The sequence below is a fragment of the Coptis chinensis genome, chromosome 7 (genome assembly GCF_015680905.1).
Source record: "Coptis chinensis isolate HL-2020 chromosome 7, ASM1568090v1, whole genome shotgun sequence".
Classification (NCBI taxonomy): domain Eukaryota; kingdom Viridiplantae; phylum Streptophyta; class Magnoliopsida; order Ranunculales; family Ranunculaceae; genus Coptis; species Coptis chinensis.
The window spans coordinates 55,237,341-55,255,802 of record NC_141462.1 but is presented as its reverse complement, the minus strand read 5'-3'; the positions used below and the strand labels follow the sequence as shown (position 1 = coordinate 55,255,802).

At 37.8% G+C, this 18,462-nt stretch overlaps 1 protein-coding gene and 1 long non-coding RNA gene across 2 annotated transcripts; both read right to left on the bottom strand.

Annotated features, from left to right (window-relative positions):
• Window positions 1-7,029: 7,029 nt before the first annotated feature.
• On the bottom strand, window positions 7,030-11,042 carry LOC147488021 (uncharacterized). Its single transcript, XR_015202099.1, has 4 exons — window positions 10,907-11,042; window positions 7,673-7,749; window positions 7,419-7,547; window positions 7,030-7,285 (listed from the first exon to the last, which is right to left on the bottom strand). It is a non-coding gene; the product is annotated as an uncharacterized LOC147488021 (long non-coding RNA).
• Window positions 8,145-10,909, bottom strand: EMB2076 (Pentatricopeptide repeat (PPR) superfamily protein). Its single transcript, XM_086572617.1, has 2 exons — window positions 9,096-10,909; window positions 8,145-8,764 (listed from the first exon to the last, which is right to left on the bottom strand). Exons 1-2 carry the CDS (start codon window positions 10,677-10,679, stop codon window positions 8,540-8,542), a joined length of 1,809 nt encoding a protein of 602 aa, XP_086428743.1. The 5' UTR covers window positions 10,680-10,909; the 3' UTR covers window positions 8,145-8,539.
• Window positions 11,043-18,462: the final 7,420 nt, after the last annotated feature.

The following is an 18,462-nucleotide window of genomic DNA, read 5'->3' as shown; positions in this document are numbered from 1 at the left end:
AGTTTGCAGACACGAAGTACCAAGAAGGTTCTTCAATGTCTGAGCATCTTAATGAAATACAGAATATCATCAATCAGATGCATTTGATGAAGATCAATTTGGGAGACGAAGTTGAGGCTTTGTTCCTATTAGGCTCTCTACCCGAAAGTTGGGAGACATTAGCAGTTTCTCTACACGGAGCAGCCAAGGATGGAATTGTTACCATGGAGATAGCTACCACTTCTTTGTTGAATGAGGAGACTAGAAGGAGTGCAAGAAGCAGCTCCTCTCACTCAGAGATCCTTTTCACAGAGAAACGGGGGAGAGGTAGAAACAGAAAACCATCTCGTTCTAGAGGTGATGACGAATAAATCTAGGGGTGAAGCTAGAACTCCTAAGGCGAGAGAGGCAATGTTACTATTGTGCCACGAAGGGGGCCCTTCAGATATGAGTCGCGGGAATCGAAGAGGGATGAGAAGAATAACCGCGTGTACATGAAAACATGGTGCGAGGAACGGAAACACAGCAGAGATACTACCGCACTAGTCGGCGACCTAGTGGGAATTGTGTCGGTTGTGGTGGTGTTTGTCTTAGTACCTCATGTCGATATCGAGAGTGGGTGATAGATACAGAGCATCCTATCACGTCACACCGCAGACGGGGGATTCTTCACTACCTACGGTGGTGAATATGGTGAAGTAAGGATGGGTAAATGATGGCATCTCGAAGATTATAGGCATTGGAGATGTTCATGTAGAAACCAATGTCGACTACACCTTGACACTCGAAGGATGTAAGACATGTCCCCGACATCTGGCTAAGCCTTATTTCGGGCCGAAATTAGATGACGATGGCTTTATAAACTCGTTTGGTAACGGGTATGGAAACCGAAAGCGGATGTTCCATTGTAGCAGCCGAGGGAAAGAAAACTTGCTCTCTTTACAAAACACAGGCTAGTTTGTGTAAAGCAGAAGCAAATGCGGCAGAAGAAGAAGCTTCATCTGAACTATGGCACAAGAGACTGTGTCACATGGGCATAAAAGGGATGGAAGTTCTTGCTAAGCAAAAGGTCGTGCCAGACATTAAAGGTACACATTTAAATACATGTACTCACTGTTTGGTAGGAAAGCAACACAGGGTGTCTTTTCAAAGATTCCCTTCTCACAGAAAGGACACTCGTCCTTGAACTAGTGCAATACGCACTTATGTGGTCCTATGAGAGTAAAGTCCCACCAGGGGGGCCGTGACTTCTTGACATTCATTGATGATCGTCCAAGAAAGATATGGGCCTATAGTCCGAAGACCAAGGATGAAGTACTTGGCGTGTTTGAGAAATTTCACAAAGATGGTGGAAAGAGAGACCGGGAAGTTGTTGAAGTGTATTCGCCGATAATGGGGGTGAGTACATTGGGCCATTTGAAGAGTATTGCCGAGTCATGGGATTCGCCATGAGCGCGATCGTGTTCAAGACACCGCAACAAAATGGAATAGCAGAGAGAATGAACTGTACCATTGTAGAGAGGATAAGATGCATGCTATCTCACTCTAAGCTACCTAGAAGCTACTGGGTAGAAGCAATGCGTACAGCCGTGCATGTGATCAATCTGTCGCCGGCAAAGCCTCTGAATAGTGATTATCCAGAGAGAGTATGGTCAGGCAAAGATGTTGATTATGGATACTTGAGGGTATTTGGGTGCAGGGCATTTGTGCATATTCCGAAGGATGAGAGATCCAAGCTTGATGACAAAGCCAAGCAGTGCATTTTTCTGGGTTATGGAGATGAAAAGTTTGGTTACAAACTCTATAATCCGATTAACAAGAAGGCAATCTGAAGTCGAGATGTTGTGTTCTTGGAAGACCAAACCATAGCAGACTTTGAGGAGGGTGAGAAGCTACAGGCTTTCACCAATGATCTTGTTGATTCAGAACTAGAAGTTCCTACTGTGGAACGTGCAGAAGGCATTGAGAATGCAGAGAACCATGAGTTTGAAGCTCATGATGAGAATCCTATTGCTCATGATGGGATAGAACCTATTGGTATAGAAGATGCAGATGAGATGCATGAACCACCACCAGAGCAAGCAGAAGTGCATCCTCCTGAGGCACCAGCAGATGGGGCAAAGAGGTCTGACAGAGGGAGACTAGCTTCAACCAGGTATCCACCACATACGTACGTGTTACTATCGGATGGTGGAGAACCTATGTACTATCAAGAGGCACTTGAAGGTACAGACAAGGAGAAGTGGTTAAAGGCCACATGACGAGATGGATTCTTTGCATAAGAATTACACTTATGAGTTAGTTGAGAAACCCACAGTGAGAAAGTTCTCAAGAATAAGTGGATATACAAAGTCAAGCATGAGGAGAACAATCCTCACCCAAGGCACAAAGCTCGCCTTGTTGTGAAGGGATTCGGTCAAAGGAAAGGGATTGACTTTGATGAGATTTTCTCTCCTGTAGTGAAGATGACTTCTATCCGGGTGGTATTGGGTATGACCACAAGTATGAACCTAGAGGTTGAGCAGCTAGATGTTAAGACAGCTTTTCTTCATGGAGACCTTGAAGAAGATGTCTACATGGACCAGCCAAAGGGGTTTGAGGTCAAAGGCAAGGAGCACCTAGTATGCAAGCTGATAAAGAGCTTGTATGGGTTGAAGCAAGCACCGGTGACGATGGGTACATAAAGTTTGACTTCTTTATGGCGCAAGGATACAAGAAGTCCGCTTCCGATCATTGTGTGTTTGTTCGAGATTTCCGGATAGGGATTTCATAGTGTTATTATTTTATGTGGATGATATGTTGATAGTTGGCCCAAACATCAACAAGATATCCAAGTGAAGAAAGACTTGAGTAAGTCCTTTGAGATGAAGGATTTGGGTCAAGCAAAGCAGATACTTGGGATCGCGGATCACTCGACGATGAAAGAGTGGGAAGTTGTGGCTTTCTCAAGAAAGCTACATTGAGAAGGTGTTGAAGAGATTCAACATGGATAAAGCCCGGCCGGTTATCCGCTTGGTGGTGGTTTACGCATGACCAAAGAGATATGTCCAAAGGGTGAGCATGAGCAGAGTCGGATGGAAAAGATTCCTTATGCATCCGCAGGGGGCAGCTTAATGTATGCCATGGTGTGTACAAGACCGGATCGGATATTGCTTTCGCCGTTGGTGTTGTAAGCCGATTTCTGTCAAATCCGGGTAAGGAGCATTGGGAAGGTGTTAAGTGGATATTGAGATATCTTAAAGGCACTTCCAAATCGTGTTTGTGCTTTGCTGGAAGTAAGCCCTTACTTGAAGGCTACACTAATGCAGACATGGCAGGTGATGTTGACTCGATAAGGCACTCCAAAACCCTTTTTTCTTCTCGCATTTTCTTTTAGATTAAAAAAAAAAATAAAGTTTTAATCAGGAGATTTTCAAAATCTTGGGTTTTAAACGGTTTTTAAGTTTAAAACGTTTAAAACGCGTTTTTTTGAAAAATCTGGGTTTTAAACTGGAACAAGACGCCTTGCCAATATCTCGAGTTTTAAACCCATTTTTTTTCAAAAAAACACCGAATTTGGTGACAATGCTTGTCGGTACAGTAACACATCAAACTACAACATGAAGCAAAATAACCATATCCAATTGGCCACTCACCAGGAATCTTCATGCCAACAATTGTATCCGATGGTTTATGTGCAAAATAAAGGTTAGAATCACCTTCAAGCGCATGCACAGGAACTATTCTCCTTAAAATTCCTAGTTCAAAAATATAATTTCACAATGATATTTTTACAAATATATGGTTGTGCATTTAGCAGCCAACTTGGGGATTTCATCAGGTTTGGGAAGTACGGATCTTGAAAAACTTTTTGGGGAATTACATAGAAATAATAGAAAAGAGTGTGGGATTGGGCAAACAATGGGGCTTGATTCAGACAATAATAATCGCCCTATCATGGAGAGGGAACACGATGATAATCTTGTGGACTAACTGAATATATCGCTAGCAATGATGTATTAGTTAGAGATAGGGATAAAAAGTGGGATCTCTCATCTAACTTTCAGATGTAGCTAGTCAAGAACTTGTAATTGGGATATTGGGATCCTTATTGGGCGTAACCTTAGATTCCTAGAATGGGCATTAGGTCTCGGGAGGTATCTTTGTGCCATGTAAGTGAGTTTCTCTCTCACATTTGTACTCTTTTTACATCCTAATCAATAAATTTTACTTATAAAAAAAAACACTGATATTTTTACAAGCAACACTAGATATATCTGTTGGAAAGCAAATACTATGTTACCTTATGCCCAGCAGCAGTAATATATAAAGAACCAATAAATTAGAGCAGTAGCAATGAACAGTCGGGTTTGTGAAATCACAATGTCCTGAAGGCGAAATTGCTTCCGTTATACGCTGACGGCCTCTGGCACACACCTCCCAGGATTCAACGACCAATGATCCCACAAGACAACACTCTAACGGGCTCTAAGGAACTCAATAACATTTTATTTCCGGTTAAAATAGTCAAACCATGTTTTTCCTCCTCGCACGATCTCAATAACATTTTCACGTGTTATACAGTATGTTGATCATCAGATGTTGGTTCACCGATTAACTCGACCTTGCATCTTACAAAATTCAGAGATCAGAACTCCACATAGATCATTTTCAGTACAAATGTGCATGCCAATACTGAGTCCACTAGAGTCAAATAGGTTAATGACATTTGAGCTTTAGACAAACAGTTCGGGCGTAAATATCGTGTTCCATATTGCACAAAACGGGAAAGGACTTCGGCTTCAGCCTTCTGGACATGGTCTGATGTTTACATGGTACAGGGTTTTGAATGTGATGTAAATTCTTTTCATCTTGAGGAATATATGGATTGATTACAATCTTCTAAATAAGGTAGTTTACATCTTGAGGGGTATATTTACAAATATGGTGGAGGTACACAACTAATAGAAGGATATTTTGTCAAATAAATTTGGTAACACAGGTCATGACTTCACTGTTATACATAGAAGAAGTGAAAAAATGGGATTAGCTAGAAACTCAGTCCTGTCAGCCCATTGAGATCTTTCTAGTTTAAACAAAACCTTGGGAGAGCCAAAGTAATATAGCAAATTAGCAACAGCATCATTGAAGGAAGAAATGGCATTCAAATTATTCAGCTGGACTGCTCAGAGTACATCTTAAGGTAATAAGGTGGTCCCTTGATACCCTGCTTATTACAACGTAAGTGAAGCACAGACAGAAGAACACCACTAGCTTTCTTCTGTCCAAGCATGACTTACGATATTATGAGCATATATGTAAGGCCGTCTTCATATGGATGTGCTCTGACTGGTGTAGCTAAATAGGTTTTCAATGGAATCTTTATTTTACTCTCTTCGTAAAAAAACAAGTGGGCACACTAACGAGTATACCACGTTGAAAGGTCACCACGAAAGTGCTCTCACCCCCTATGGTACCACGTTGATTGTTCATTAGATAGACCCCAAACAATACATATTCAAGGACCAGATCCTCTATATGCATGGATGGGTGCAGTACTGCAGTGTCTTTGACATATGTACAGGTACTCCTTTGTCAACAATGAGAACTCTTCATTCACACTCCTCAATATAATATTTTTAACTTTTACACATGTTTTGTGTCACCGTATTGGGAACTCTTTCATTACTTCCTTCTCTGTTAGATGTCAATCTTGCAATTGTATCAGAGTGAAATAAGAGCAAGTTATAAATTGCATTGTCACTCTTTTTCTTTTTCTTTTTAACATTTTGGTTGGTGCACTATGCATGCTCATTGGCTTTATTCTGCCCATGTCCCCTGGCATATGGCATCACAATTTTTTACATTACGATATATGCAATACAGCGGGAATGGAAAGCTGATGCAGTGATTCATGACTTGCATTTTGAAGCAGGCAAGCAGCTCGTCGTTGAAGTAAGATCTGATAAACAGCAATCCTCAAAATCAATATAATGATGAACTTTATTGTGGTTTGTAACTGGTTTAGATCCCATGCAAGTTGTTCCTAAATAGGTTGCTTTGAAACGTATATGCATGCCATGACAATATTTTGAAGTAGTGTGATGTATTCATACATAATACATTTTAAAAAATCTACCCAGACCTGATACTCTGAAGTTGCACAATGGGTTTTATACTACTGTTGTTCCATATGTTTGTTGTCGGCAGTTTAGCTGGCGCATGTCATCCTTAGTTACTTAGCTACTAGATAGGAAAAGATAGTAGTCATTCTGGTGGATGAAAAACATTGATTGTACAGTTTTTACTTGTTATAGTATGCCTAAGTTGTCAGTATTTCACCTTGACTTCAAAGACGTGCATATATATTACAAAAATCCTTGGCCACTTGGGTATTTAGTTCAGTGCTTAAATCACTGTCTGCTGTCTGTACTACTTAGAGTTCTAGTGGTTGCTTGCTCACTTGCTACAATTAGTGATCGACCAACAGCCAATCCGATTGGGAGAGGAAATTTCATCCTTTTAAATATGGAAAAAAACTGGTTTAGGTATGAGATATTTCAGATGCATTATCCCTATTTAGTGTTGGTGATGGAATATACATAGTTTTGTATAGCTTGGAAGTTGTAATCAGATCGTATGAAGTCTCTCTGTGGATATCCATGGAAAACTTTCCAATGTTATAGATGACCATTCAAAGTTGAATTAAGAATTGCTTATTACATCATTGAGTTAACTTCATTCAGGCTAACATTATCCTTGTCCGCAGACCACGCCTGCAGAGTCCTCTGCTTAAGGAAAGATTCAGCTTGGATGGAAGAAGGGAATTCTACACTCAAGAAAATATCACTTTTAACATTGGGTGTTACAGCCAGGCTCAGGGTTTAACTTAATTCACAACTTATTACACCCCACAAGTTGGATAGATCCTAATCTTTTAGATGTCACACATTCTCATCGTCTGACCTTACGACTATTTGCTAGTTATCTTTGTTAGAATCGATCCTCATTGGTCATTTCTAGCTGTTGGCTTTAAATGGTCTAAATGAAATTAAGAACGTTCCAATAAGATGCGCCCTGAAAAAGTGATTGTTCTGTCTGGAAATTTTACGGTTCTTTGATATACACGCAGACAAATGATTTCAAGTAGCAAATGTACTCAAAAAGCTGCATACATCATTCCAAAATCTATTTAATGTCAGGGTTGTGGGTTCTTAAGAAAATGATGCAAGTTATACACAGCTCCCCTTGTTTTGGTTGTATCAGTAATTCCGTACAGCTTCTCTTCTGTAAACACCTTGCTTCAGGATTCTGGCCACTGTGAGTGCTACAAGGAAAATTGTATTAACACTTCACCTTGAAAGTGCCAGTCTTGACGTGGTGCAGTCTTGCATCTTGGGTTAACCATATATAACTTGAAATGAGGAGATGAATATGTCTAGTGACAAAGCCATACACACCTTGATTACTCAAAACCCATGAATCACATTGTTCTCCCTGAATCCAATATTATCCATGTCTAGTACCAGGTCAAGTTCTAAACACGTAACACTTGAAATACCATTTTTCTTTGGTTGCTATTCTTCATCCTGAAAGAATAAGCAAGCAGAGTAAAAGCCATTGGCATCGTTGTAAAGAGATCTTTTTTTTTTAAACTGACAAACTAACTCAAATGCTAACCTAGAACCCTTTTTCAGTTTGGAGTAAAACTTACACTTCAGCTTAGTAAATAGGGGTTGCAGTTTCACTTGAGGTTAATAAAATGGTGGTTTCTTCTAAATTTCCACCTCCCTGTAGCAAGACAAAAGTTGAAAAGGAAAAAAAAACTTGACTATTTAAGCAGGGTTTTAACAGCGGAAGAAGCACTTCACTATTTAAGCAATGCAACAAGCAGATTTAAACAGCCAAACAATTCGTTAGCAAAATATTACTTTCAAGCTCAGTAAAGCCAACATTGGAAGAGAAAGTCAGTGCAAGTAGAAGTCCTGCTAGTTGACAATTAAAAGCCACAGCAACAACAAATACACTGTGCACATACAAGTATACAACCGAAACAACTGTGTACATGCAGATGAAATCAAAAACAGTAATTCATTTGTCATTTGCCTAGACAACATACAAATGAAGGGCCGCGGGAATGGGGAATGGGGAATCAAACAAACAAATGTAGTGTAGTGTACCAGAAATACACAGAACATGTTTCTTTCTATTAACCTATCTTTTGCAGGTAAGGTAAACTTTTGATGAGTACGTACACAAAAACACATAATGTAGAACAAAATTCTGAATTTTGATCAAACAGCTGACAAGATCAAAATTTCTTCCTAGTCACCTAGGGATACTCCAACCTAGGAACTAAATCAGGCTATGACCGTCCCAATATACCACTCAATAGGTCATATTAGCACCTTCCCTTTCTATCAGGCTATCAGTTTCTCACAGCTGATGTCCTTCTGAATTAGCAGACACTTGTAAACATCTGGGAAATCATCAGTTGAAATTGTAATGCCAAAAATCAATCCCACGGAGCTTTACACCAATAGGATATTTAGTTCAAAGCAAAATATCAGATACTTTCTTCTCATAAACTCTTGAGGCTAGCAGTGATACAACGAGAAGGGTATCTACTCTTTTGTCTGCTCGAATTACTTTTCAAGTTCTGAATCATCAATGCCCTGGTCTTGCCATCGGGTTTAAGCCCACCTTCACGCATCTTCTTGTACATTTTTTGTGCTGATGCGGTCTGCCCTCGTAGACACATCCCATGGATAGCTGCATTGTAGAGAGATACATCGCCAGGAACATGCTGCCAACACACCCACACAAACACCAAAATAAAATCACGCCAGGGTATGACAGTACGCGTATCAGGCCATAAAGAAGAGAAGTACATGCTATGTTTAAAATCAAGATTTTGTAAGTTAAAAGCCCAGTTGACCTTGTTTCTCAAATTGACATATCTGGCTGGGATTAAATCAACTAAATGAAAACATTTAATTCAGTATTTGATCATTTGATCTGACAGAACTGCATGAAATGGGGGTCTGATTCGCTGGTAACTGAGTCGAACAGCAATTTGTCAAATCAAATGAAAAAACAAATAAACAACTGCAACAAAATAAACACTGGGAACTTACATTAAGGATTTCCTGCAGTTCAGACCAAAGAGATCCCCATACACAAGCTCTTATAAGCGACAAGTAAGTGAATGTGTCCGGGGTGCACTTCTTGTGAACCATTTGCTCATAGACTTGCAAAGCAACTTTTGGCTTCCTTGCAGCTTCACAAGCACTAACAACAAGATTATATGATTCCACTGAAACTGGCAATCCACTAGCCTCCATCTGCCACAAAATCTGCAGAGATCTCTCCCAGAAACCAAGCCTTTGACAAGACATTAGAGCTGTGTTATATAGATGAAAATTTAAGAGGGTACTCTTCTTTCTTTTAATACTTCCAAAAAGCCAAAGAGCATCCATATATCTGTTCCCCCTGTTCAGTGCACCAAGCAATGCATTCCAAGTGTAAGCATCGGGCGTATGACCCGACAACTTCATGAGACCAAAAACGTTGAATGCTAGTTCAACTTCCCCAGCTTTCCCAAGAGAGTTGATCAAGGAATTGTAGGCAACAATATTTGGGTATAACCCACTTTTTAGCATAGTTTGGAAAATGTTATGTGCCAAACCCCACTTTTCCTCCTTTGTGCATGTAGAGATCATGGCTTGCATCATATCTTCACTTGGTTCCAATTTGTTTCTAACCATCTCACTGTAAGCATCAAAAGCCAGTTCTGCTTGACCACAACGTGCAAAAGTACATACTAATAGGCGATAAGTAACTGTGGTTGCCTTGTGGCCATTCTCCTTTAACTTCTTCCACACTCTCTCTGCTTGGAGCCAGTTGTTTTCTTTTGAACATATAGATAGCATTGTGTTATAAGTGATTGCATCAAAAACATTTTCTGCACCTTCCCCTTCCAATTTTATAAACAACTTAAGAGCTGAATCATAACCTTGAGTGCTTGCAACTGCTTTGAGGATCAAACTATATGTATGGCCTGAAGTAACCTCTTTCTTCATCGCCTCAAAGATTTTCAAAGCGTCATTAAGAAACCCATTCCGCAAAAGACAAGAGAGTAGAGAGTTACACGAGTGTGCATTGGGTTGGAGACCTGAAGCCTCCATCGACTTATGCAATTCCAATGCACTTCTAACCTTATTCGATCTACTAAGTCCCAAAATCCTTTGTGACAAAATCTCTTCATCCCTTTCCTCTAGAAAATGTAGGTTTGTTTCAACTTCACATACCAAACTAACATAATCAGAAATGGGTTCAGCTCCATTCACTTCAAATCCAATGCCCTCCTCATTCACTGCATTACCCCGAGGAGGTAATTTCTGCTCATAACTTAACCCAACAGCCTCCCCTTTCCTCTCTAGAATTATGATATCACCTTCTTCTTCTTCGCAAACTAGCTCGTTTTCAAGACCAGCAACCATGACCATATTTACTTTAATCCTTGCAGACCTATATACAAATTGTCCTCCTATATTGTTTTGTCCTACTAATATACCACTATTTCTCTTTGTTTTCCCATTGACATAGCTTATACTATGTCCATGATGAAAACACCGTGGGCATGGGCATACGTTATTTCGATAACTAGTTTGGCTAGGCCAACCATTAAAAACATTATTTGATGTAATGATATGTAACATATTTATCAACAATCAAAACAAGAGGGATGGTTTCCTACTATTAAGAGAGCAAGCCCACTTTATTACAACTAACAAATGAAGTGTTCCAGAAACCAAAACGTGTAAAAGAGCTTAAGAAATTAGTGAAGAGAAAACCCACCCACCTTATAATTGTCCAGTATAGCACTCAAAACGTGTAAAAGTAATGAAAGGCGAAGAGTAGGCTAGACAGGAAAACAGTAACTCACCTTAGCCGGTTGAAGAAGAAGAAAGCCGGTTTAAGCTCTTTACTTCACACAAACTGAAGAGGAACAAGTTTTGTCGTGAAGTGAAAAAGAGAGTTGCATACATATACCCCCGAAGCACATCCCACGTGCCGAAAATATCAGAAAAAATCTCAGACATATATCGATAAACTGGGCCTAAAATTTTTGTCATCAACTCAAATGCAAACTTTAGAGACCCGGGGAACGAACAACAAAGATAGTTTTTTATTAGTGGAGAAAAAAAAGAAGAATGAAGAAGGTGAGGGAAGGAATAGCGCCAATAGCATTTAGCATTGGTTCCATATCAGGCCATTTTATTCACCCAAGACCTAAGCCAAAAAGCCCAATTTTTTATTTTATTCATAATTTAGAACAATTGGATTTTGAAACCATTCATAAAGATATTTTTTGGCTTATATATAATTACTAAAAAAGCATATTTCACATTTTAATTATTAATAAGGACATACTTGACTTTTTCTATTTTTTACTTTTTCCAATTTTACCCTTTTGTGTTTGGTATGCACTGACGTCTGTGCATATTTCCCATACTAAGAGCTGGTATGCACTGACACTTATGCATACTATTTTCTTTGTTATGCTTAGTATGTATTGACGTCTGTGCATACCTTGCATACTAAGGGTTGGTATGCACTGACGTCTGTGAATACCTTCACTACAACAGACAAGCTCATCTACAACGCTATATACCGTCGCTAAAAGTCCTGAAAAGCATTGCAAAAGACTAATTGCGATGCCAAACCGGGCATTACAAAGGTGTTGCAAAAAAGTGGGTCACAAAAGCAAAATTGCAACACAATATATGGCGTTGCAAAAGCTTCCAGTCATTTGCGACGCCATGGGTCGTTGCTAATACTTTGTCTTCGTCACTATTTCTATTTTTGAAACTGAAATAATTTTGAAAATATTTTGAACTATTTGCCACACATGGCGTTACAAAAAACTCTTTGTAGCGGCACTCGATGGCGTTGCCAAAGGGTCACCTGTAGCTGCACTTTGTGGCATTGCAAAAACCAAAGCCTTTAGCATCAATATAGTTAGTCACAAAAGGCTTAAACAATTACCAACACCTATAACGTGGCAAATAGGCTGTTTTTATTGTATCTCAAAATGCTCTGCTCCTACATTTTACGTATTATATTATATATATTTTGAATCCTTTCAATTTATAGAATCCTGCCCAATGCAATTTACAAAGATAACAATAACAACCTCATATCAATTGACAAATCATAACAAAATATATTTCATTAACTAACATCAATCATTACAAAAGTATTTGCATCATCCACACCATTGGTGTTTGCCAAAACATTGAATCAGACAATCTTGAACGCCATAAACTAATAAATTAGACAAGTTCTTCAAAACTAGATTTTAGTGAAATTCTCAAATGTTGTATTCTGCTGATTGTTGATTTGAACAACATCCACATCCACCCAAGTTTTCTTCAATAACCTACCGGCAACCGATGCCAATCTGGTACAACAACAAATTAAGAAAAAGACAAATAAGTAAACTTGTCTGATACATTACTAAAGCTAAAATGAGTTGATGTAAGTAATGCACAATAACATTGTTACATCTAATAAAAAAAAGTGTGCATATTAGCATTACAATTCAAATTATTTTCCACAACAAATGTTTCACATCAAACTCTATAATGATCCCAAGAGTAGTAATCAACTAATCATACCATGATTCACTTGCTAAAAACTGCTAGAGTGCTTGAAAAATGACCTAGTTAAAGACCTAAAGCAAAGAATTTATAAATAAATCAAGGTCAAAGTAGAAAACACAGAATCCTTAGCTTACTAGGAAACTATATTGTGAAATGCACAAGTCTTTCTCTTAACATTTGCTTGAGTTGTTCTTGTTGGTCTTTGTGTACATGAATTTCATGAGAATCCTCATCTCATTCAAGTTAACCAAGGGGCTGAAAAGGATGAACTCATCATTTAGTTCATCTTATAGATTAACTAACTGCGAATAGTTATCTAATATCTAGCTAGCATCTACTACAAACAAAGCTATATGCCAAATGACTATTAAGACTTTAAAATTAAGGAAACTACAAAAAGATTGGTTCACATAATCACATATATTCTATTTAATTTTGAAAGAAGAATCTAAAATTTACTGAGAAATTTATGACAAATCATTGTAGTGTGATGCCTAAGTAGTAAAGCATTACGTGTACCTCACCAATGTTAGTGACTGTTTTGCAGTCGATCATTAGAATTCACTGATATGGTTATATACTAAAAGCATTACTTTTGTATTAACTCTAATTCTTTATATTTTGAATGAGAATCATATGGGCAAATGTTATGCATATTATATATGTTATTAGTTATATGCATGTGTCTAATACTTTATGTTGTAGATGATATGGCGTGTGGTGACACACAGAATATCATATCATTAGTACCTTATAAAATATAAGTAAAAGTTCACAACCTAGATGGATTTGGACAAACCATTGGTATGGTTGTAGTATAATTTGGTATTAGTCTATCTTGAATATAGGATTACACTAGTACACTTTGTGTGTATTGAACAGGACCAAGTGAGGTTGCTTCTCTTTATACTGACTATATAAGAGAACAAACACCTCTGTTATTATGGATGCTTGTCCTCTTAATCCGGATATAATAATGGGCACTTACATGCATTGTACATTGCTTTAAATCATCAATGAGTGAGATTCATTTGTGAATCAACAAACTCAATGGATTGGGTAATGACATTGTATGTAAGGTGTGATGTTGATTATAGAAGGAATCCGTGACCCGCAAGAAGTCGGGTTGATAATGTCCCCTTGAGGAGCTCATAAGGATTGTCATGTAAACCATGCAGGTGGATTTAATCCGACATGACAATAAGGTTGAGTGGTACTATTCAAGGACATAAGAAGTTGATTAATGTAGTTGTCAGTAACTTGATTTAATCAACGGGCATTCGATATCTTAAACACGGGGAGATCAACGAGCATATAATATGGAGCCTATAAACGTAATTTGGGATTAGGGCGGTAGTGCAACAATGACCTTTAGTAGAATAAGCCATTTGTTGACGGACTTGGGCCGTGTGTTCTGGGCGAACATGGGAAACCCAAGCCCGTCAGGAGACCTAACCCTAATTTCTCCTCATGGTCCCTGTTGTAGCCTATATAATGAAACCTTTCTTCTTGGTGGAAATTTATTTTTCAGTGATTGAAAAATAGAGGCAAAGAGAGAAAGAAAGGGCTGGTAGATCGTTGCCCACACAACGTCCATTCCAAGGATAGGAATACAACAGAAGATCAAAGAGGTTGCTGATTTGTAGAGTTTGGATTCTCAGAGTTATCACAGCTGATCAATGGTATGATTCTAACCAAAATCGTGAACACCCCTTATTCCGCTGCGCATAGGTTTTCACGTTTTGTAAATCATTGGATGCAACCATAACAGTTCCTACATTCACAATAAGAGCTGATTTCAACACTTAATGGTGTAATTGGTCCCTGGTAGAATATCAAAACCAAAAACATAAACAAAATCACGAAACTTGGATTAATTCTTTTAATTGAGAAATTTATAATAGACTACAGAAAAAAAATATATAAAAAAAAAAATAAATTACGACCATATAAGAATATAAGACTTACTGCAATACATGTGACGACATTAGTAACTCAGGTTCTGCTCTCCAAATATGAGCTTGTCTCACCTTTTCGAAATCACCTTCAAGAAACCTGCAAATAGATTACCTGCAACCGTTTCATTTTATACATTGCCCTTGGGCACCCAACCTCAATAATACAACCTCGGATCAAAGGACTTAAGGAAACTCGACTTGTAGACCACAAATTTATCTTTGGACCACATGGACACTATAATTTTTTATTGGTCGAAAATGATATATCTAACATAGACATTCTCATAAATTTATCTTATAGGTCATATCCAAATTCTAATATGACTAAACCCTCACCGTTTACTTGATTGAATACGGAACTTACTAAGAGCTTAAAATTTAGAATGGACTAACTTTTTGGGACAACAAACTCAAATATAGTCACTGCAACTGAAGGCATACACACACACACACACATATAATTGGGACCAATGAACTTATTTTAATTTGTCATGGATATAAAAGCATAACACTAAAACGTCAAAAAGAAAGAAAATTACAGATCAAGAGCAAGCACCCTGAATGGAGAAATGTTACTCTGACCTCTTGATATAGCTCTCTCATCTCTTAACATTGTGTAACCAAATGTCAAAACTTGTTTACTTCAGTCACTCTTGTGCACTTCACACCTAGCCAAGTAACTGGCCTAATCATTCTAACCTCCTACCAAACGATAGTGTTTAGTGCAGTTTAAGATTTAAAACCTGCTAGTCTTACTAGTATCAATACTAGCTTAGGGGACCCTGGATCTTACTAGTATCAATACCAGGTCTGGTCTCAATGCCTTATACTAACAAAGGATTGAGCTCCAACTTATATCATAAAAGAAATCACCATATTAATTTTCTCACTAGCAAAGTACTGAATTTCAGCACACGCATATCAATGTTTTTCTTATTCAAAAACACTACATGGTGCACAAAGTACAAACCATTGCACCATAGAAGCTAGGTAGATCATTCTATGATAAGCTAGAGGCCCATAACTTAATCATAATTTGTTCAATGCATACAAGAAACACCATTGCAAAATAAAATCTTACCATCACTTGATTCATTCTTCGCTTAATTACAAACTCAGGTTGTGAAGTTGATTGTGTACGTCCACAATTGTCGACTTATTCCTACAACCATAAATATATGCAAAACTTATATTAGACAAAGGAACAGACCTAACTTGGCAGCTTACATGTGTTGATACAAATCCCTACACGTTCACTTTCTTCTAATTACTTGCATTTCTCTACCAACACGTGTATAAATTCATTGCCAGCAGTAATAGAATGACATACACAAATGCATCGAACAATGTAGTACATATAGGATCATTACTTCCAAATTAAATCAAATTACCACAACCATGACTACAAATGCTAAGCAAAAATGTAAAAGAATACTAAAGAAAAGAAGAACCAACCGAAGAATGAATGCTTCTGACTTTTATTCTCTAGTAGTAATTTCAGATTCTACACCTGTAAAATAAATTAAAAGAACCAACCATAAAAATTAACCCAAAGAGAATCCAAAAATAAAAACCAATTAACCCCGAAAAAAGCAGCAACCAAAAACTCGAAGCTTGGCCGGTTGGAGTAACAGAAAACCAAAAAACTAAATTTTCGAATAGTAAGAAATAGGTTATCAAAATAGATAAGAGAAACAGAGATCGTTAATTTACCGCGATGGCTATAAGGAGTGATTTGATTCGTTTCTAGTGGTGGGTGGTGGTGGGAATGGGGGTGGTGGCAGCAAGAGAAAAAGATAGACAAAAATAAACCCATTTAGGGTTTTGGATTTTACTTTTTGATTTTTTAGTTTTTTGTTGGAGCGCCAACAATAAAAATAGGCCCGCCCATTAAACCTTTAGAAGAAATTAACTCCCGCCCATAAAAAGCCCAATAGCAATGCTTCTCTCGCTGCAACACATACTACACCGAATAAAACATGCACATTTACAAAAGGTTTTTACAACGAAAGTAGCATCACGAATGATTGAGTTAACTTTAACAGCAACAATGGCGCGGTAAATGATAAAACCTTCTAGAAAAATTGTATTTTTTGTTTTTTGAAAAAAAAAAATATAACTATTTGCCACGCAAGAGGTATCACAATAAATAAATTTATGTATAGTTAAGCTAATAGCACGACAAACTTTTAGCAGCCCCATATGGCGTTGCAATAGATGACCTTTAACAACAATTTGTTAGCGTTGCAAAAGGGTGCGCTACAAAAGTTGCATACCAAGGGTTGGTATGCACTGACGTCTGTGTGTCTGTGCATATTTTGCATACCAAGAGGTACCAAGAGGTGGTATGTACTGATACTTGTGCATAACATTTTCTTTGTGATGTTTGGTATACACTAACGTCTGTGCATACTTCACATACCAAGAGGTGGTATGCACTGACACTTGTGCATACTATTTTCTTTGTAATGCTTGGTATGCACTGACACTTGTGCATACCATTTTCTTTGTAATGCTTGGTATGCACCGACACCTGTGCATACCAGGATACTATTGTCTTTTTCGGACAAAGTTAACTATTGTCCTTGAGAGTGTTTTTGAAATGAGGGTGACTTTTTTTGGTTCGTTATTTCGGAATTTTGTCCTTTCCAGTTTTGTCCCTTTTATTCACCTTCCTGATTATGTTTGTTACGGTCTACATTAATGTTTTAGATCTAAATATCAGGCCACTCTCTGTCTTCTCCCTCCAGCCTACCTTTTCTATTGATTTTAGTCTTTACAAGAGAGAGCTCCCACCAACGGCAGCTGTCTTTTAAAGGCACTGTTGCCGAAACTCTTCTTCTCATCTTGGTGACTATGGTTCCAAGAACAAATCTTGTTGAAAACATCTCTATTAGAAGTCATATCGGTGCACTTTGAGAAGATTCTCACTGAGGGTTGCTAGATTTGATATGATTTTTGATGGAAGCAATTATGTATGTAAAGGTTCTACCTTTCTCTTTAATTGGTGTCTTTCATGCCTTTGATTGTAGTATCCACTGTCAATTTAGTTTCAATTTTTGTTGCTTCTACTTGTAGTATTGTAGTATTTGAGAGAAGAAGAGTAATAATATTTTTCGAAGGTGATGGGTTGAGAGGATGTGTTGATTTAACCAATTAATCCATTGAAGTCTTGAGGAGTTTGAGTTGTGACGCAGTATGGAGCTTATTGGAAAGCTTCTTGGAGTTTTGAGTTGAGAAGATTATAGATTAGGTTTGAGAACTAGAGATGCTGAGAAGCTTTGAAGGCTTAAGTTTGAGACTTGATCTATTTCTAAGTAGCTCGAAGCAACATAAAGAATTGCATATTCGGCTTGTGTTTTCCACAATTGTTCTTATTGGGTGGAGATGGATATCGCATTTTCTCAACTAACGAACTTAGAAAATATTAAGACTCCAAAATATCATACACATGTCAAGTAGAAGCAAAATTGGATTTTGAATATGGATGGTTAATTTTCTTCTTTTGATTGGGGTTGTTTGTATGTAAAGTTTTTTTATAGTACTGATGAGACGAGTTGCTATGAAGTCTCGAATTCGTGAGTGGTCTTTTAGAGCTTTGAGCAGTTTAGATCTTACTTGGGCTCATCAAATCATTATATTTGGTTGAAGCAATAAAGGGATACTCGATTGAGCTTGAAATTTTTATTAGCTTTCCGAATCAAAAAGATAAAAGCTTGATATGCTGTAGATATGAAATCGTAAGAGTTGGATGCCTCTAAATAGATAATTGCCTCTATAGTACAAAATATCGCGATATATCGTGAAATATCGAGATTTTAGCAAAAGATACATAAATATCGTGATATTTTTAGAGATATATAAGAGTGCAAATATCA

Coding starts and splice junctions, on each gene's coding strand:
- EMB2076 (XM_086572617.1), bottom strand. CDS start 10,679: ATGTTACATATCATTACATCAAATAATGTTTTTAATGGTTGGCCTAGC. Junction 8,765..9,095: donor AACTGCAGGAAATCCTTAAT/GTAAGTTCCCAG, acceptor GTGTGTTGGCAG/CATGTTCCTGGCGATGTATC.